Here is a 22259-nt window from a genome sequence, read left to right on the forward strand (position 1 = left end):
AACGCAGGCAGGACTACCAGCGGCCAGATTCTCTGGGAATGAAGGCTGCGGTCACCCCCCAGTCTGAGGTACTTGCTGAAGGCAAAGGGAATACAAAGTGGGTGGTGGAAGAAGGCAGTTACAGATACCAGCTATGACCCCAGGTTACACAGACTCTACAGACTGGTGACATAGACCCCGTTTCTATGTAAGCATTTACAGAAATGGGGACTTTACTGACAGGAGTATTTCTTCCCTGTTTTGTTATGAATATGTGTGTGTATAAATAGATGTTTGTTTTTTTCCCTGCCTTATTCCTTCACATATACAATAAGATATGCTGACTTCATACCATAGTATTTAAGTATTTTAAATTTATACTATAGTATTTAAGTTATGGGATTTCAAAGGGAAGAGAGAACATTACCATACCACTCAAGGACTTGATGTTCTCTTCTGGGGAAGGGGTTAATTGGTTGGCGGTAGAGCCATATTATGTTAGGTGGAATTACAATCTTGTTATTATCTTTATTGGAGACCAAGTATAGTTTAAGGAGATGCAAATGGCGGTCAGGGCGATGGGGATGGGCTTGTGATGGTTAACTTAAAGTGTCACTTGACTGGGTCACTGGTTTGAGAGTAAACATTATTTCTGGGTGTGTCTGAGAAAGTATGTCTGGACGACACTGGTATTTGAATCCCCTTCCCAATGTGGTGGCACCAGCCAATCCATAGGTGCCTGAACAGAAAGAAAAGCAGAGAAGAGGGCCTAGCCCCTTCCGGCCTGCCTGCTCAACCTGGGACACTCGTTTTCTGTGATTCACACCACTGGCTCCTCTCGTTCTAAGTCCATCGCGCTTGGACTAGGCTTGCTGCAGCTCCCACAGACCTCCAGCTCTCAGAGGCAGGTCATGGGCCTCTCAGCTGACATAACTGGGTGAGCTAACTCCTTAGGATAAGTCTTTTACTTATGTGTATGTATATCCCATTGGTACTCTTTCCCTGGAGAGCCCTAATATGGTCAGTAGCTTTATTTTTAGTCATTCCAGGGAGCATACAGAGCTACTGCACTGAGGCTGGATTTGCATTTCCCTGAAGACTAATGATGTTGGTCACTTTTTATGTGCTCATCTGCCACTCATATATCTTCTTTGGCGGACTGTTCAAACCTTTTGCCCTTTTAAAAACAATGGAGGGTTTTTCCCTTGAGTTTTGAGAGCTCTTCATGTATTCTGGATACCAGTTCTTTATCAATAGACATAATTTGTAACCCTATCACAGTCTGTGGTTTGTCTTTCCAGCCTCTTGAAAGTTTCATTGGAAAAGCAGAAGCTCTTAATTTTGATAAAGTCTAATTTATCAATGTGTGCTTTTACAGACTGCACATTTTGTGCCTTTGCCTAACCCAAGGCCAAAAAAATTTTTCTTTCAGAAGTTTTTATAATTTTAGGCCTGTGATACATTTAAAATCTTTCTATAGCAAGAAGTATTTAGCAGAGTTCATTTTCCCCCCACACAATAGCCAATGGTTCCAGCATCATTTGTTGAAAACCTATCTTTTCTTCACAAAACTGATACTGAACTTCATAAAAGAAAAAATCAGTTACCTAAATCTCTGTGGTTCTACTTCTGGACTCTCTGTTCTACTTCATCAGTGATTTGTCTGCCTTGATATGAACACTACAGTGTCTTAGTTGCCATAGCTTATGAGTCTTCAAATCAAATTTGGTCTACTTTTTCAAAGGTGATTTGGCTCTTCTAGGTCCTATGCATTTAGACCCAAGTTGTCAATTTCAACTAAAAAAAAAAAGCCTGTTGGGATTCTAATTGTGTTGAATCTGTTAGATCAATTTGAAGAGAAATAACATCTTAGGTAAGTAAATTGAGTAGTTTCCTTCTATATGTCCTTATCAGTGCTTAACTAACTAATACTTGAAGGATTCCTCCCACAGAGCTCCGGACTTCTCTTTCTGCAGCCTCCTCCTCTCCAGCACTCTGCTCTGCGGACTCCAGCCTCGCCCGCCTTGCTGAGTCGTCATTTCCGTCACAGCTCCACGGCGTTTCCCTGCTGAACTGCAGCCTGCATCCTCTCTTGAGGCCTAAACTCGGAAGTCACAGGGGCTCACCTCGTTTATTTCCCGTCTCTCAGCGTTCACTGGGCTTCACTGCTGGAGTTCAAAGTCTTCAATACTGTTGTTTCATATATTTTTACCCATTTAAAAAACTGTTCAGGAAGGGAAGTAAACCTGGTCCCTGTTACTCCATCGTGGTAATCGGTGGAAGTCTCAATGGTTAATGTCAAATCTGTTCTCAAAGTTACAAAATTCAAGTAAAAATTGGACAAAAACATAACGAGTAATCAGTATACTGCTTTATCATGCTTCATTTATTTGTTCATTAACTCATTTCATTCTGAAAACATTCACTGAATTCTGCGTGGTGAGCCCTCCAAGCGCACATGGTGAGGACCAAAGCCTGAGTCACCCCGGCTCTCAGAGCTCACAATCCAGTGGGAGAGACACACTCGTCAAATAATACAAACAAAAATGCAGCGCTGCACTTGTGCTAACTGCTCTGAAGGAAAGGAACAGAATAAGGCTATGATAACCTACAAGACGGTGACCTCAGGGTATTTGTTTCTACTGGGTTTATATCCATGATCTGAAAAATAACTACTGTTTCTTTATGTTTAAGTCACAAAGAAATTACATGATGTATACACTGGGAAAAAGTACCCAGCAAATAAACACTAAGTTGTGTTCTCTGGTGGCTCAGAGGGTAAAGCGTCTGCCTGCAATGCGAGAGACCCGGCTTCAATCTCCTGGAGAAGGAAATGGCAACACACTCCAGTACTCTTGCCTGGAGAATCCCATGGACGGAGGAGCCTGGTAGGCTACAGTCCACGGGGTCGCAAAGAGTTGGACACGACTGAGCAACTTCACTTTCTTTTTTTCTTAAGACAGTATGGTAAATGCTTTGGAGCACACAAAGTTACAACACTATGAAAAGTAAGATCTAACTGGGCACCTAAAGTATAAAGAGATGTAAAGGTTATAAAGCTACATCCTATGGAAATATAATTGGCAATTTACTGTTATACACCATTTTTGTCTATGCCATTTAAAAAATCATTTTTTCTTTCAGCCAGATTGCAGAAATTTGATCAGGCCCTTAGAGAAAACAACACATTTATTTTATTTTGTCAGGTCTTACCTAGATATCTCAGCTTGGGAGTTCTTCTCGCCATCAACAGTGAACGGAGATGCTCCAGTTAGTAATTCATACATTAGAACACCTAAACTCCACCAGTCAACTGCCTATAAAATAACAGACATTTCGTTTTCTTGAATATTAACTAATTATATCTCATAAAAAAAGAAAAATGAACAAAATACAGCTATATAAAGTGACTCAGTTCTATATATATATATACGTGTGTGTATACACACACACATATACACATTCCTTCCCACACTCTTTTCCATTCGATCTATCACAGGGCACTGAGCGCAGTTCCCTGTGCTGTGCGGTAGGACGTTGCTGTTAACCAGTCTAGACATGACAGTTTTCATCTGCTAACCCCAAACCCCCAATCTGTCCTCTCCGTCTCCCTCAAAAATTTTCTTAAAAGTGAAATTAAAAAATTTTAACTAAGCAAAATATTTAGACTTTTGATAATAGGGCGAAAAAGTATTAATCAGCATTTTTGTTGATTATTCAGTTCTGATAAATATGAAATTTCTTAAAGTCAAAGAATGAAAATGAAAAATAACCCATCAAAAGGAGTTACTTTTTCATAACCACCTAAATCAATTCCTCTTACGGGACACATCACATAAATCTAACAGTCTTTAGTTTGTGGGACGAATGGAAAGGCTGAAAATAATATAAAATGTGGTCTACTTTAGAAAACAATTTATAAAACCAGTTAACTGAGAGCATAACAAATTATATATTTAATTTACATATAGCAATTTATATATATATTTACTAAATTTAAAGAATCTTGATATATTGAAAATTAGTTCTTTGACAATTAGGCAAATCAAGTTCAATACCTGCTGAATATATGAGCTGACACCAATGAGAAATTAACTGAAGCTAAAATTTTAAACTCTGCTTCCAAATTTCAGGGCCAAGGTTTCAGAGAGATGATGTAGAATTGGTGAGCCCAGAGTTATTTTAAAGAAAATATGTAACAATAACATATAAACCAAATCTCAGTTGTTTTATTTAGACAAGCAGTTTTACTGTCATCTGAGTCAGGATCCATGCTCTTTAATACATGACTGGTCATTAGCAAGGTGACCACTGATTCTCCGCCCTTAAGACATTCCCACCGTGTATGTAAGATTTCGAAAGGGAATGAGGAAGATGGGGAGATGAGGAGTGAAAAATACAGAATTCTTTATTTTGAGAATGTTATTAATAAAGCAAAAGTGTTACGAAGGAACTAAACAAATCTAACAAATCTGTACCCTTTAATCCAAGACTTTGTGCTTATTTGTGTCCAACTCTTTGTGACCCTCTGGACTGCAGCCTGCCAGGCTCCTCTGTCCATGAGACTTTTCAGGCAAAATGCTGGAGTGGGTTGCCATTACAGGAAGAAGAAATATCTGACCTAGATTTTAAAACTACTCAGAATGCCTCATCTACAGTTTTGACTCTGCACATTCAAAGGGAAGCGAGGAGGGTAAAAAAAACCGAGCTTTTTCTTAGAGGGCTTAGGAAAACAAACTTAGACCATCCTGAATGCAAAGCTGCATGACTCCAGTGGGAACAGGAGGGGCTGTCTGGGCGCCCATGACCCCTCTGCACTGCACTGTGGCTCAGCTGTGTCCTAAAAGGCCAGATCACATGCAACCAAAGTGATTTTTATTTTAATCAGGGTTACAACTGATGCTTTGCTCAAGACATGACACAATGGAAATAACAGAAAAATTATTATTTCAGGAATTAGTCGATTTTGTGGTTTCCCTTAACAAGAGTATTACTCTCTAAAACAAAAAATTATCCTCATCAACAAAACTTGGAAAAAAAGGGAAATCTAGAATGTCTTAAACTTTCTATTATCTTTTTCCTCCAAAATACTAGATATCATAATATGCTTGTGTATGCAAAGGAAAGGGGAAAAAAAAGGAAACACCAGAAGAGCCCAAGTTACTAAGTAGGTTCTTTTTGTATGTGTGTGTGTAGCAGAGTTTTCCTGAAGTATAAAAAGGACAGAGAAAGCCTCTGACACAGACATCAGAAGGGAGAGTGCCCCACTCACTGGCCTTGTCAGGGCCTTATGTACTTGTTATCTTAAGACAATATTGTGGGCATGGATCTGGTAAGACCTTCCAATTGTTAGTCCTAATCTTGTCAACTGAAGACATCTGTTGTGGGAGTGGGTCTAGTAAAAGTACAAGTAGGATTCTTATTATACATCTTATGGAGATACATCAGGAAGTGTCAAAAACAGAACATACCTTGTCATGTCCTGAGTCTCCCCCTCTGACAATATCTGGTGCCATGTATTCAATTGTTCCACAAAAGGAATATGCTCTTTCAGCCTTAAAACAATCAAACAAAGAAAAAGAGATTTAATTTTAAGCTAGTATGAAAATTGACAAAAAGAGTTAACACCACATGGCAATGTCAAGACATACCACAGCAGCAAAGCAGTGGCAGAATCCATCTGACAGACTCTTCTCACCAGGACAAGCTGGTGTGCACACATCTGTATACTGGGTTGGCCAAAAGCTCATTCAGGTTTTTGGGTTACTCTCTAACAGAAAAATCCAAACAAACATTTTGGCCACCCCAACAGTATGGGGTCAATGGGTAAACCTTTTAAACCCTGAAACCCTGCTATCATTCATTAATCCATCCACCCATGAAGCCACTCGCTCACTCTTCTTGTCTGTACATGTATATATTCCAATCACTGATTTTTTACAACTGTTCTCGTAAGAAGACAAAAAGCCCTAGAAGGGGAACTGTATGGACGTAGCTATATGCTCAGACGCTGTCGTGTCCGACTCTTTTCGACCCTGTGGACTACAGCCTACCAGGCTCCTCTGTCCGTGGGATTCTCCAGGCAAGGATATTGGAGTAGTTTGCCATTTCCTCCTCCAGGGGATCTTCCTGACCCAGGGACTGAACCCATGTCTCTTACATCTCCTACATTGGAAGGCCGATTCTTCACCACTAACTTTTAGGGTGAATGACTTTATTTCCAGATCAGCAAGACTGGAAAAACACTGGGAACCTTAAGGGAAAAGGAAGATCAAATGTTAAGAAGGGAAAACGGGAACCCAAAGATGGAAAAGGGTGTAAAGAGGTTTTCAGATCTTATCATCATGTTTCAGTCTGGCACTGCCAATGGTGGGCTCAGTGCTGATGAGCAGAGCTGCCCTAAAAGAACACTGTCTCTTAAAGGCAGTTGTTTCTCTTTTGTAGGGCTAATATATCAACCTGAAAATAAATTTTAAAAAATCAAGTAATTAAAAAAATGACCAATTGGATCATATCTCAGTGTAATAAAGGAGAAAAATATCTGAATTCTTATGCAGATATATTAAATAGGGGAAAAATAATTCTTCTTTAATAATATACATTCATTTGGCTACATCTGAAATTTTAAAGGCATTTCAGTTCAGTTCAGTTCAGTCGCTCAGTCATGTCCGACTCTTTACCACCCTGTGGCCCACCTCGCTCCTCCGTCCATGGGATTTTCCAGGCAAGAGTACTCGAGTGGGTTGCCATTGCCTTCTCGCAGGCCTCCCTATCCATCACCAACTCCCGGAGTTTACTCAAACTCATGTCCATTGAGTCGGTGATGCCATCCAACCATCTCATTCTCTGTCGTCCCCTTCTCCTCCTGCCTTCAATCTTTCCTAGCAGCAGGGTCTTTTCTAATGAGTCAGTTCTTTGCATCAGGTGTCCAAAGTACTGGGAGTTTCAGCTTCAACATCAGTCCTTCCAATGAATATTCAGGACTGATTTCCTTTAGGATAGACTGGTTGGATCTCCTTGCTGTCCAAGGGACTCTCAAGAGTCTTCTCTAACACCATTGTTCAAAAGCATCAATTCTTGGGCACTCTGCTTTCTTTATACTCCAACTCTCACATCCATACATGACTACTGGAAAAACCATAGCTTTGACTAGATGGACCTTTGTTGGCAAAGTAATGTCTCTGCTTTTGAATATGCTATCTAGGTTGGTCATAACTTTCCTTCCAAGGAGCAACCGTCTTTTAATTTCATGGCTGCAGTCACCATCTGCAGTGATTTTGGAGCCCCAAAAAATAAAGTCAGCCACCGTTTCCAGTGTTTCCCCATCTATTTGCCATGAAGTGATGGGACTGGATGCCACGATCTTAGTTTTCTGAATGTTGAGCTTTAAGCCAACTTTTTCATTCTCCTCTTTCACTTTCATCAAGCGGCTCTTTAGTTCTTCACTTTCTGCCATAAGGGTGGTGTCATCTGCATATCTGAGATTACTGATATTTCTCCCAGCAATTTTGATTCCAGCTTGTGTTTCATCCAGCCCAGCGTTTCTCATGATGTACTCTGCATGTAAGTTAAATAAGCAGGGTGACAATATGTAAGCCTTGACATACTCCTTCCCTGATTTGGAACCAGTCTGATGTTCCATGTCCAGTTCTAACTGTTGCTACCTGGGTTACACGTGGGTGTCATTAAAATACATTACAAAACTATTTTAGAGGAAGTTTTCCAATTTACACTCTATTTTTCTACCACCAGCAAGGTTCCATCTTCTTATTTACCAATTTTAAATGTAAAGAACACCATCCTAGTAATGTGAGGGAAGTGGCTCTCGTTGTTTAGTTGCTGAGTCATGTCCAACTCTTTGCAACCCCATGGACTATAGCCCACCAGGTTTTCTGTCCATGGGATTTCCCAGGCAAGAATACCGGAGTGGGTTACCATTTCCTTCTCCAGGGGATTTTCCTGACCTAGGGATTGAACCTGCATCTCCTGCATTGCAGGAGGACTGTTTACTACTGAGACATCTGGGAAGCTCCAATACAGAAGTGATAAAATTCCCAATTTTATTGGCTGAACAATTAAGCTCAGAGATAATGACTGTAATGAATTTATTTAAACCGTGTGATAACAAATGTATTGAAACTACTTAATTATGATACATATAGGTCAATAATTTTATATAAATAAAAATAATTGTATAATTTTATATGGTTTATGGCTCATTTCTTTTTATGTAATACATATACTGAAAGATTACTATTCCCCAAAAAACTAAAAGAAATAATTCAGTTATACTTAGATGTGGAGAAGATTTTCTTGTTAGCTGGCAGAACAAAATCTCACTGAACAGCTAATATAAACCAGACATCAAATGTCATTATCTTTCTGCTTCATCACTTCAGTACCAAATACTAATTTCATAACAAACTACTAGAAAGATTAAAGAGTAAAGCTAGACAAAACTGATTTCATATAAATTTGAGTATAAACAGTGATGAATTGGAAACATTTTGTTAGGTATGCTTAGACTGGAGAAAGTGTGCATTAGGAGGCATTCGTCTCCTCACTGAATTATTAAAAACCAAATACTACAAAATTACTTAAAAAAACCCCAAACTTCATAAAAATAAATACAGTGTTTCCACTGATAGTTTGTTGTTGTTCAGTTGCTCAGTCATGTCCGACTCTTTGCAACCCCATGGACTGTGGCACCCCAGACCTCCCTGTCCCTCACCATCTCCTGGAGTTTGCCCAAGTTCATGTCCACTGCATTGGTGATGCCATCCAACCATCTCATTCTCTGTTACCCCCTTCTCCGCCTTCAACCTTTCCCAGCATCAGGGTCTTTTCCAATGAGTCAGCTCTCTGCATCAGGTGGTCAAAGTACTGGAGTTTCAGCTTCAGCATCTGTTCTTCCAATGAAAATTCAGGGTTGATTTCCTTTAGGATTGACTGGTTTGATCTCCTTGCTATCCAAGGGACTGTCAAGAGTCTTCTCCAGCACCACAATTCGGAAGCATTAATTGTTTGGCACTCAGTCTTCTTTATGGTCCAACTCTCACATCTGCACATGACTACTGGAAAAACCATAGCTTTGAGTATATGGACCTTTGTCAGCAAAGTGACATCTTTACTTTTTAATATGCTGTCTAGATTTGTCATAGCTTTCCTTCCAGGAAGCAAGTATCTTCTAATTTCATGACTGCAATCAGTATCTGCAGTGATTTTGGAGCCCAAGAAGGGAAAATCTGTCACTACTTCCACTTTTTCCCCTTCTATTTGCCATGAAGTAATGGGACTGGATGCTACAATCTTAGTTTTTTGAATGCTGAGTTTTAAGTCGGCCTCTTCACTCTCCTCTTTCACCCTCATCAAGAAGCTCTTTAGTTTCTTTTCGCTTCTGGCCATTAGAGTGGCATCATTCATATATCTGAGGTTGTTGATATTTATATAATATAAATATATATTTATACAATAATATATTATTAAATAGGTAATATATTATTTATTATGCAATAGCCCTTTTTGGAATATTAAGCAAAAATCATTATATAACTGACAAAAATAAACAAGTAAAAATTACTAAGTCAGAGTATTTATCATTTAATCTCTTGTTTTGCAAATTCCAGTAAACTGTTTAATTACTTTTTAAATTGAAGTTAGTTGATCTGCAATGTTTCAGGTGTGCAGCAAAGTACATATATTCGTATATATATGGGTGTCTCTGGTGGCTCCCTGGTAAAGAATCCGACTGCCAATGCAGGCAATGTAGGTGCAATCCCTGGGTTGGGAAGATCCCCTGGAGAAGGAAATGGCAACCCACTCTAGTATTCTTGCCTGGGAAATCCCATGGACAGAAGAGCCTGTGAGGTACAGTCCATGGGATCGCAAGAGTCGGTCACAGCTTAGGGACTAGACGATAACAATCATGTTACAAACCATTCTGGAACTATGTATATTTTAAGTATGCGACAATGTTTACATTTTACAACTTATAAAAATCTGCACTCTTCTACAAAATGCTAGATATTCATCAGTTTCATGTAAAATGAGTGTGAAACATATGGATCTTATGATTACTGTGGGAAAGATCTGATAGTCACCACCACTTTCCATGTCTGTTTTTTTTCCTTCTTTATCTGACAATGAATGTAGCTCAGTTCTCCAATGTCTTGACATACAGGAACCTCAGAACCACATTAAACCCTCAAAGGTATTTCTTCTATCTTCTTTAATAGATTTCTGAGCTCTTTTAAAATTCACTTTAGCTATTTTTGAGGGGGGTGGGGGATGTAGGTAGTGTCTACACTAATAATTAAAAGATAATTATTTATTTTATAAAAATTCTAAGAGACAGAAAAATTAAGCTTAAGTAATGAGAACTTCCAGTCCCTGAGGAATAACAGTAAACAAAGATAAAACATTTCTTAAGCCTCTCTGTTACTCTGAAACATTGCCATTTTAGCCCTTGCAATTCTGTATCTGCTTTCTCTTTCTCTGTTCCAAATGGAAGTCTTACTCCCTCCAGGTTCAAGCTTCTAACGTCAGTCTGAATTTCCTAAGGCTATCTTTCATTGTAAAAAAAAAAAAAAAAAAAGGCCCCAATTTTACTTTTGAATTTGTCTTTATCTACCTATGAAGGTGCTTATTATCTATGCCCAGAAATTAAACTGATGAAGTGTGATAGGGGAACGTCTCTGGTAGGGGCAAGAAGATTTCAAGGTAATATGTTGTAAACTATGTTATAAAAAGGCTAGGATAGTATAGCTAAATTGTATTACGATTACTGTTTATTTACTTAAAAATCAACATTCTTCTCAAGGAGACAGGCAATCGGCCTATCCAGCATTTAAGTTCACACTACTTTATAAGCAGCATTAGTGTGAAAGCTACTACAGGGTTAGGATTGTGAAGGAGAATTTAACTGAGTGAGAGCACCAAGCAGTGCGTGCACCACCCTGCACATAACGCGGGGCGGTGCTGGGTGTAAATAACAGCTGGTCAAGGAGGCTTCACGGTGCCTGAGAGAAGGAGCAGATGACACTGGACAAAGGACTGGTTTCTTTCTAAGGAAGAATCCAACAGGGACTCAACTGTCAGATTCTTAGGTATTTCTCAGTAAACACTAGATGAAATCCTGCCTAGTTTTTATTTGCCAATGTTTTATCTTGATCTTATCTGCTTATAATAGATAAATTTGTGAGTTAAATATACAGTTACCAGAGAAAATCTTATTTCCCCATGCTCTCTTTTTTTCCCATCTGAATTTCGATACATCTCCTCACAAGGAGTATATGTAAAAATGTTGCACTTTTAAGAAGAAACATTGCATTGCTAATCCTCCAAGTCTCTGCTCACAAGACAGACAGGGGAAGCCCCAGTGCCAGCCAAGGCTGCAGGTGCCGAGGGCCAAGGGCAGCGCAGGAGGCAGGCTGCGGCAGCAGAGGGAGGGACGGGAGGCATTCCAGACCTCCACAGTCAGAAGCCTGAACTTCAGTACTTTTGTGCGGACAAAAGAGGAGGCCATTGGCTCAGATGAGATGGACTGCAATTACCACTCCTGTGTAAACCTTGGAATTTAAGAAAGCTGAAACCTCAGTAAAAGCAAAGTCTAGAAAAAAATAAATTCATCCAGCAGCACAGGTTTGTTTCTGTCTGAGCCCTAAGTTTAAAAACAAACAAATAAGTGTTCTTCTACTGAAATCCCGAGGCTTGTGCTTCTTATAGATTTGGAACCTATATTTATTCTTTCCCCCTAGAATGGGAAATAGATTCAAGGGATTAGATGTGACAGAGTGCCTGAAGAACTATGGACAGAGGTTGATGACATTGTACAGGAGCAGGAATCCAGACCATCCCCAAGAAAAAGAAATGCAAAAAGGCAAAATGGTTGTCTGAGAAGGCCTTACAAATAGCTGTGAAAAGAAAAGAAGCGAAAAGGAAAGATATATCCATTTGAATGCAGAGTTCAAAAGAATAGCAAGGAGAGATAAGAAAGCCTTCTTCTGTGACCAGTGCAAAGAAACAGAGGAAAACAACAGAATGGGAAAGACTAGAAATCTCTTCAAGACAATCAGAGATACAAAGGGAACATTTCATGCAAAGATGGCTCAATAAAGGACAGAAACAGTATGGACCTAACAGAAGCAGATGATATTAAGAAGAGGTGGCAAGAACACACAGAAGAACTATACAAAAATGATCTTTATGACCCAGATAACCATGATGGTGTGATTACTCACCTAGAGCCAGACATCCTGAAATGTGAAGTCAAGTGGGCCTTAGAAAGCATCACTACGAGCAAAGCTAGTGGAGGTGATGGAATTCCAGTTGAGCTATTCCAAATCCTAAAAGATGATGTTGTGAAAGTGCCGCACTCAATATGCCAGCAAATTGGAAAACTCAGCAGTGGCCACAGACTAGAAAAGGTCAGTTTTCATTCCAATCCCAAAGAAAGGCAATGTCAAACAATGTTCAAACTATTATACAACTGCACTCATCTCACACGCTAGCAAAGTAATGCTCAAAATTCTCCAACCCAGGCTTCAACAGTACATGAACCGAGAACTTCCAGATGTTCAAGCTGGATTTAGAAATGCAGAACCACCAGAGATCAAATGGCCAACATCCGCTGGATCACTGAAAAAGCAAGAGTTCCAAAAAAACATCTACTTCTGCTTTACTGATTATGCCAAAGCCTTTGACTGTGTGGATCACAACAAACTGTGGCAAATACTTAAAGAGATGGGAATACCGGACCACCTGACCTGCCTTCTGAGGAATCTGTATGCAGGTCAGGAAGCAACAGTTAGAATTGGACATGGAACAACAGACTGGTCCCAAATAGGGAAAGGAGTAAGTCAAGGCTGTATATTGTCATCCTGCTTATTTAACTTACATGGAGAGTACATCATGTGAAAGTCCAGGCTGGATGAAGCACAAGCTAGAATCAAGATTGCCGGGAGAAATATCAATAACCTCAGATATGCAGATGACACCACCCTTATGGCAGAAAGCGAAGAAGAACTAAAGAGCCTCTTGATGAAAGTGAAAGAGGAGTATGAAAAAGTTAGCTTAAAACTCAGCATTAAGAAAACTAAGATAATGACATCTGGTCCCATCACTCTATGGTAAATAGATGGGGAAACAACGGAAATGGTGAGAGACTTTATCTATTTGGGCTCCAAAATCACTGCAGATGGTGACTGCAGCCATGAAATTTCCTTGGAAGAAAAGTTACGACCAACCTAGACAGCATATTAAAAAGCAGAGACGTATGTGCATGGATTTATCTCTGGGCTTTCTATTTTGTTCCATTGATCTATATTTCTGTCTTTGTGCCAGTACCATACTGTCTTGATAACTGTGGCTCTGTAGTAGAGCCTGAAGTCAGGTAGGTTGATTCCTCCAGTTCCATTCTTCTTTCTCAAGATCGCTTTGGCTATTCAAGGTTTTTTGTATTTCCATACAAATTGTGAAATTATTTGTTCTAGCTCTGTGAAGAATACTGTTGGTAGCTTGATAGGGATTGCATTGAATCTATAAATTGCTTTGGGTAGTATACTCATTTTCACTATATTGATTCTTCCAATCCATGAACATGGTATATTTCTCCATCTATTAGTGTCCTCTTTGATTTCTTTCACCAGTGTTTTATAGTTTTCTATATATAGGTCTTTAGTTTCTTTAGGTAGATATATTCCTAAGTATTTTATTCTTTCTGTTGCAATGGTGAATGGAATTGTTTCCTTAATTTCTCTTTCTGTTTTCTCATTATTAGTGTATAGGAATGCAAGGGATTTCTGTGTGTTGATTTTATATCCTGCAACTTTACTATAGTCATTGATTTGTTCTAGTAATTTTCTAGTGGAGTCTTTAGGGTTTTCTATGTAGAGGATCATGTCATCTGCAAATAGTGAGAGTTTTACTTCATCTTTTCCAATTTGGATTCCTTTTATTTCTTTTTCTGCTCTGATTGCTGTGGCCAAAACTTCCAAGACTATGTTGAATAGTAATGGTGAAAGTGGGCACCCCTGTCTTGTTCCTGACTTTAGAGGAAATGCTTTCAATTTTTCACCATTGAGGATAATGTTTGCTGTGGGTTTGTCATATATAGCTTTTATTATGTTGAGGTATGTTCCTTCTATTCCTGCTTTCTGGAGAGTTTTTATCATAAATGGGTGTTGAATTTTGTCAAAGGCTTTCTCTGCATCTATTGAGATAATCATATGGTTTTTATTTTTCAATTTGTTAATGTGGTGTATTACATTGATTGATTTGCGGATATTGAAGAATCCTTGCATCCCTGGGATAAAGCCCACTTGGTCATGGTGTATGATCTTTTTAATGTGTTGTTGGATTCTGATTGCTAGAATTTTGTTAAGGATTTTTGCATCTATGTTCATCAGTGATATTGGCCTGTAGTTTTCTTTTTTTGTGGGATCTTTGTCAGATTTTGGTATTAGGGTGATGGTGGCCTCATAGAATGAGTTTGGAAGTTTACCTTCCTCTGCAATTTTCTGGAAGAGTTTGAGCAGGATAGGTGTTAGCTCTTCTCTAAATTTTTGGTAGAATTCAGCTGTGAAGCCGTCTGGACCGGGGCTTTTGTTTGCTGGAAGATTTTTGATTACAGTTTCAATTTCCGTGCTTGTGATGGGTCTGTTAAGATTTTCTATTTCTTCCTGGTCGAGTTTTGGAAAGTTGTACTTTTCTAAGAATTTGTCCATTTCTTCCACGTTGTCCATTTTATTGGCATATAATTGTTGATAGTAGTCTCTTATGATCCTTTGTATTTCTGTGTTGTCTGTTGTGATCTCTCCATTTTCGTTTCTAATTTTATTGATTTGATTTTTCTCCCTTTGTTTCTAGATGAGTCTGGCTAATGGTCTGTCAATTTTATTCATCCTTTCAAAGAACCAGCTTTTGGTTTTGTTGATTTTTGCTATGGTCTCTTTTGTTTCTTTTGCATTTATATCTGCTCTAATTTTTAAGATTTCTTTCCTTCTACTAACCCTGGGGTTCTTCATTTCTTCCTTTTCTAGTTGCTTTACGTGTAGAGTTAGGTTATTTATTTGACTTTTTCCTTGTTTCTTGAGGTGTGCCTGTATTGCTATGAACTTTCCCCTTAGGACTGCTTTTACCATGTCCCACAGGTTTTGGGTTGTTGTGTTTTCATTTTCATTCGTTTCTATGCAAATTTTGACTTCTTTCTTGATTTCTTCTGTGATTTGTTGGTTATTCAGCAGTGTATTGTTCAGCCTCCATATGTTGGAATTTTTAATAGTTTTTCTCCTGTAGTTGAGATCTAATCTTACTGCATTGTGGTCAGAAAAGATGCTTGGAATGATTTCTATTTTTTTGAATTTACCAAGGCTAGCTTTATGGCCCAGGATGTGATCTAAAAAGCCCAGAGATAAATCCACGCACATATGGACACCTTATCTTTGACAAAGGAGGCAAGAATATACAATGGATTAAAGACAATCTCTTTAAAAAGTGGTGCTGGGAAATCTGGTCAACCACTTGTAAAAGAATGAAACTACAACACTTTCTAACACCATACACAAAAATAAACTCAAAATGGATTAAAGATCTCAACGTAAGACCAGAAACTATAAAACTCCTAGAGGAGAACATAGGCAAAACACTCTCTGACATACATCACAGCAGGATCCTCTATGACCCACCTCCCAGAATATTGGAAATAAAAGCAAAAATAAACAAATGGGACCTAATTAACCTTAAAAGCTTCTGCACATCAAAGGAAACTATTAGCAAGGTGAAAAGACAGCCTTCAGAATGGGAGAAAATAATAGCAAATGAAGCAACTGACAAACAACTAATCTCAAAAATATACAAGCAACTCCTCCAGCTCAACTCCAGAAAAATAAATGACCCAATCAAAAAATGGGCCAAAGAACTAAACAGATATTTCTCCAAAGAAGACATACAGAGGGCTAACAAACACATGAAAAGATGCTCAACATCACTCATTATCAGAGAAATGCAAATCATAACCACTATGAGGTACCATTTCACCAGTCAGAATGGCTGCGATCCAAAAGTCTACAAATAATAAATGCTGGAGAGGGTGTGGAGAAAAGGGAACCCTCTTACACTGTTGGTGGGAATGCAAACTAGTACAGCCACTAAGGAGAACAGTGTGGAGATTCCTTAAAAAACTGGAAACAGAACTGCCTTATGATCCAGCAATCCCACTGCTGGGCATACACACTGAGGAAACCAGAAGGGAAAGAGACACATGTACCCCAATGTTCATCGCAGTACTGTTTATAATAGCCGGGACATGGAAGCAACCTAGATGTTCATCAGCAGATGAATGGATAAGAAAGATGTGGTACATATACACAATGGAGTATTACTCAGCCATTAAAAAGAATACATTTGAATCAGTTCTAATGAGGTGGATGAAACTGGAGCCTATTATACAGAGTGAAGTAAGCCAGAAGGAAAAACACCAATACAGTATAATAACGCATATATATGGAATTTAGAAAGATGGTAACAATAACCCTGTGTACGAGACAGCAAAAGAGACACTGATGTATAGAACAGTCTTATGGACTCTATGGGAGAGGGAGAGGGTAGGAAGATTTGGGAGAATGGCATTGAAACATGTAAAATATCATGTATGAAACGAGATGCCAGTCCAGGTTCGATGCACGATACTGGATGCTTGGGACTAGTGCACTGGGACGACCCAGAGGGATGGTATGGGGAGGGAGGAGGGAGGAGGGTTCAGGATGGGGAACACATGTATACCTGTGGCGGATTCATTTTGATAACTGGCAAAACTAATACAATTATGTAAAGTTTAAAGATAAAATTAAAAAAAAAAAAAAAGCAGAGACATTACTTTGCCAACAAAGGTCCGTCTAGTCAAGGCTATGGTTTTTCCAGTGGTCATGTATGGATGTGAGAGTTGGACCATAAAGAAAGCCGAGTGCTAAAGTATTGATGCTTTTGAACTGAGGTGTTGGAGAAGACTCTTGAGAGTCTTTTGGACTACAAGGAGATCCAACCAGTGCATCCTAAAGGAAATCAGTCCTGAATATTCATTGGAAGGACTGATGCTGAAGCTGAATTCACCTCCAATACTTTGGCCACCTGATGCAAAGAACTGACTCATTGGAAAAGACCCTGATGCTGGGAAAGATTGAAGGCAGGAGGAGAAGGGGATGACGGAGAATGAGATGACTGGATGGCATCACCGACTCAATGGACACGAGTTTGAGTAAACTCTGGGAGTTGGTGATGGACAGGGAGGCCTGGCATGCTGCAGTCCATGGGGTCACAAAGAGTCAGACACGACTGAGTGACTGAACTGAACTGAGGACAGGAAAGTGAGGAATATGGTCCCGTGTGGTGATGCTCTAGAAAACACGACAGAACCAGAGGAATGCCCACAACTTGTCTGCCTCGGGACTCACATAAATAAAGCCCTGGAATGTCTCAAAGCTACATATTAGTGAACTACTATACTGTGTAAATAAAACAGAAGGGTTACTTGAAACACTAGAATAATAATCTAGAAAACACCAGTAATGTTGTAAAAGATGAAAGACATAAGGAAAGGAAAATATCCGTAAAACAATACAGCAGCACAGAAAAAACTAGAAACACGTGAAAAACTAATACAGTAGATGCACAGCTGGAAAAATGCAATAAAAATAGACTAAACAGAGGAGACAAAGTGAAAGAGAATCTGTAAAGTATAGATATATTTGAGAAAATTATCCTGAATGATGAAGAGTCCCAAGCAGACTAAATAAAAATATATACATGGGTGGCAAATTTCTATCTTGAGTGGTGGTTGTAAGAGGGTTTGCCTTATAATAATAATAGTTCACTAAGCTATACTTTTGTTGTTTTGGTATGTATTTTATTTTACAATAAAAAGTTACCAAAAACAGAAACCTAGTCTATTTTTAGTATGTTTATATTCAGCTAAATTATCACTCAATATGCAGGGCAAAATAAAGGCATTTTGATTGAAATGACTTAGCAGCAGCAGCAAGACAAAGACAGAGTTCACTACTTAGTCATCCTTGTTAAAAAGACATTTAAGGATGGGCTTCAGAACTAAACTGAACTCGCAAGAAGAGTAAAATGTAAAAAGCAACAGTGAGCAGAAACAATGGGTAAAAAATGTGAGAAAATCTAAACAAGTTTTGAATTTATAAAATGAAAATAATAATTATACAAATAATAATTATTAACAAAGGGGAATAATTAGCATGGGGAAATATAACACAGGAGAGACTAAAGTAGTAAGTAACAATATGTAAAATCATATGGATAACTGAAGCTACAACATTCTAATGTTCTTATAGTGGTCGTGACCATCACAGACACAATGGCTCCTTTCAGACTGTGAAGTCAGCACACAAGCATGCTTTGTTTTACTGTGCTCTGCTTTACTGTGTCTCAGAGACACTGGGCTTCTTACAGACTGAAGCCTGTGGTACCCTGGACAAGCCAGGCGGTTGGCCTCGTTTTTCCAACAGCAACGGGCTCACTTCTCGTCTCTGTCACAGTTTGGTAATTCTTCGATGTTTCCAACTTTCCATTATTGTTATGTTTCTTACGGTAGTCTGTGATCAGTGAGTGATCTTTGATGATGTTACTCTTGTAATTGTTTTGGGGTGCCAAGAACTGGGCCCATATAAAACAGGAAACTTAATCAATAAATGTTACATGTGATCTGACGCCAACTGGCTGTTCCCACATCTCTCATCTTTATCTCAGACCCTTCATTCCCTGAGACACAACAATATTGAAATTAGGCCAATTAGTAATTGTGCAGTGTCCTCTAAGGGTTCAAGTGAAAGGAAAAGTCATGAGGCTCTCACTTTAAATGAAAAGCCAGAAATAATCAAGCTCTGCAAGGAAGGCATGTCAAAGGCCTAGAAGGTCAAAACACAGGCCTCTTGCATGAAATAGTTGGAAAAGTTGTGAATGCAAAGGAAAAGTTCTTGAAGGAAATTAAGAGTGCTGCTCCAGGGAACACATAAATGATAAGAAAGCGGGATAGTCTTATTGATGATATAGAGAAAGTTTCAGAGGTTGGGATAGACCAGACCAGCTACACACAACACTCTCTAAAGGCAAAGTCTACTCCAGAGCCAAGTCCTAACTCTTCAATTCTATGACGCCCTGAGAGAGGCAAGGAAGCTGCAAAAGAAAAGTGGGGCTAGCAAAGGCTGGCTCAGGAGGTTTAAGGAAAGAAGCTGTAGCAGCCAAGTGTTGATACAAAAGTTGCAGCAGTTTATCCAGAAGATCGAGCTAACATAATAATGAAGGTGTCTACAAAAACAAGAAATTTTCAATGTAGACAAAACAGTCTCCTGTTGGGAAGAAGAAGAAGATGTGACTACACTGCTGCAATTTTATAGTATTTTAACAGATGGTGAATTGTTTCTTAATAGACAAGCAAAGAAAGTGGTTTCTTGAAATCTACTCCAGGAGATCTGTGAATATTGTTGAAATAACAATAAAGGATTTAGAATGTTACATCACTTCAGTTCAGTCGCTCAGTTGTGTCTGACTCTTTGCAATCACATGAACTGCAGCACACCCAAAATACATGTCCTTTTCATTATAGGGGACTGGAATGCAAAAGTAGGAAGTCAAGAAACACCTGGAGTAACAGGCAAATTTGGCCTTGGAATACGGAATGAAGCAGGGCAAAGACTAATAGAGTTTTGCCAAGAAAATGCACTGGTCATAGCAAACACCCTTTTCCAACAACACAAGAGAAGACTCTATACATGGACATCACCAAATGTTCAACACCGAAATCAGATTGATTATATTCTTTGCAGCCAAAGATGGAGAAGCTCTATACAGTCAGCAAAAACAAGACCAGGAGCTGACTGTGGCTCAGATCATGAACTCCTTATTGCCAAATTCAAACTTAAATTGAAGAAAGTAGGGAAAGCCACTAGACCATTCAGGTATGACCTAAATCAAATCCCTTATGATTATACAGTGGAAATGAGAAATAGATTTAAGGACCTAGATCTGATAGATAGAGTGCCTGATGAACTATGGAATGAGGTTTGTGACACTGTACAGGAGAAAGGGATCAAGACCATCCCCATGGAAAAGAAATGCAAAAAAGCAAAATGGCTGTCTGGGGAGGCCTTACAAATAGCTGTGAAAAGAAGAGAAGTGAAAAGCAAAGGAGAAAAGGAAAGATATAAACATCTGAATGCAGAGTTCCAAAGAATAGCAAGAAGAGATAAGAAAGCCTTCCTCAGCGATCAATGCAAAGAAATAGAGGAAAACAGAATGGGAAAGACTAGAGATCTCTTCAAGAAAATCAGAGATACCAAAGGAATATTTCATGCAAAGATGGGCTCAATAAAGGACAGAAATGGTATGGACCTAACAGAAGCAGAAGATATTAAGAAGAGATGGCAAGAATACACAGAAGAACTGTACAAAAAAGATCTTCACAACCCAGATAATCAGGATGGTGTGATCACTGACCTAGAGCCAGACATCCTGGAATGTGAAGTCAAGTGGGCCTTAGAAAGCATCTCTATAAACAAAGCTAGTGGAGGTAATAAAATTCCAGTTGAGCTATTTCAAATCCTGAAAGATGATGCTGTGAAAGTGCTGCACTCAATATGCCAGCAAATTTGGAAAACTCAGCAGTGGCCACAGACTGGAAAAGGTCAGTTTTCATTCCAATCCCAAAGAAAGGCAATGCCAAAGAACGCTCAAACTACCGCACAATTGCACTCATCTCACATGCTAGTAAAGTGATGCTCAAAATTCTCCAAGCCAGGCTTCAGCAATATGTGAACCGTGAACTTCCTGATGTTCAAGCTGGTTTTAGAAAAGGCAGAGGAACCAGAGATCAAATTGCCAACATCTGCTGGATCATAGAAAATGCAAGACAGTTCCAGAAAAACATCTATTTCTGCTTTATTGACTATGCCAAAGCCTTTGACTGTGTGGATCACAATAAACTGTGGAAAATTCTTCAAGAGATGGGAATACCAGACCACCTGACCTGCTTCTTGAGAAATTTGTATGCAGGTCAGGAAGCAACAGTTAGAACTGGACATGGAACAACAGACTGGTTCCAAATAGGAAAAGGAGTACATCAAGGCTGTATATTGTCACCCTGTTTATTTAACTTATATGCAGAGTACATCATGAGAAACACTGGACTGGAAGACGCACAAGCTGGAATCAAGATTGCTGGGAGAAATATCAATAACCTCAGATATGCAGATGACACCACCCTTAGGGCAGAAAGTAAAGAGGAACTAAAAAGCCTCTTGATGAAGGTGAAAGTGGAGAGTGAAAAAGTTGGCTTAAAGCTCAACATTCAGAAAACAAAGATCATGGCATCTGGTCCCACCACTTCATGGGAAATAGATGGGGAAACAGTGGAAACAGTGTCAGACTTTATTTTTCTGGGCTCCAAAATCACTGCAGATGGTGACTACAGCCATGAAATTAAAAGATGCTTACTCCTTGGAAGGAAAGTTATGACCAACCTAGACAGCATATTCAAAAGCAGAGACATGACTTTGCCAACAAAGGTCCGTCTAGTCAAGGCTATGGTTTTTCCTGTGGTCATGTATGGATGTGAGAGTTGGACTGTGAAGAAGGCTGAGCGCTGAAGAATTGATGCTTTTGAACTGTGGTGTTGGAGAAGACTCTTGAGAGTCCCTTGGACTGCAAGGAGATCCAACTAGTCCATTCTGAAGGAGATCAGCCCTGGGTGTTCTTTGGAAGGAATGATGCTAAAGCTGAAACTCCAGTACTTTGGCCACCTCATGCAAAAAGTTGACTCACTGGCAAAGACTCTGATGCTGGGAGGGATTGGGGGCAAGAGGAGAAGGGCACAACAGAGGATGAGATGGCTGGATGGCATCACTGCCTCGATGGACGTGAGTCTGAGTGAACTCCAGGAGTTGGTGATAGACAGGGAGGCCTGGCGTGCTGCGATTCATGGGGTCGCAAAGAGTCAGACACGACTGAGCAACTGATCTGATCTGATATATAGAAAACTATAAAACACTGATGAAAGAAATCTGAGGACACAAATAGATGGAGAAATATACCATGTTCATGGATCGGAAGAATCAATATAGTGAAAACGAGTATACTACCCAAAGCAATGTATAGATTCAATGCAATCCCTATCAAGCCACCAACACTACTCTTCACAGAGCTAGAACAAATAATTTCACAATTTGTATGGAAATACAAAAAACCTCAGATAGCCAAAGCAATCTTGA

At 39.2% G+C, this 22259-nt stretch overlaps 1 protein-coding gene across 3 annotated transcripts in view; it reads right to left on the reverse strand.

Annotated features, from left to right (window-relative positions):
• Positions 1-22259, reverse strand: part of RPS6KA5 (ribosomal protein S6 kinase A5) — a 196316-nt gene that overhangs the window by 39232 nt on the left and 134825 nt on the right. For all 3 annotated transcript variants that reach the window (XM_027552731.1, XM_027552732.1, XM_027552733.1), the window contains 2 exons: positions 5451-5534; positions 3193-3296 (listed from right to left, as the gene is read on the reverse strand). In XM_027552731.1, the coding sequence (XP_027408532.1) occupies positions 3193-3296; positions 5451-5534 (188 nt within the window). The remainder of the gene's footprint in view (positions 1-3192; positions 3297-5450; positions 5535-22259) is intronic.

Source organism: Bos indicus x Bos taurus, chromosome 10 (genome assembly GCF_003369695.1).
Source record: "Bos indicus x Bos taurus breed Angus x Brahman F1 hybrid chromosome 10, Bos_hybrid_MaternalHap_v2.0, whole genome shotgun sequence".
In the NCBI taxonomy this organism is placed as follows: Eukaryota; Metazoa; Chordata; class Mammalia; order Artiodactyla; family Bovidae; genus Bos; species Bos indicus x Bos taurus.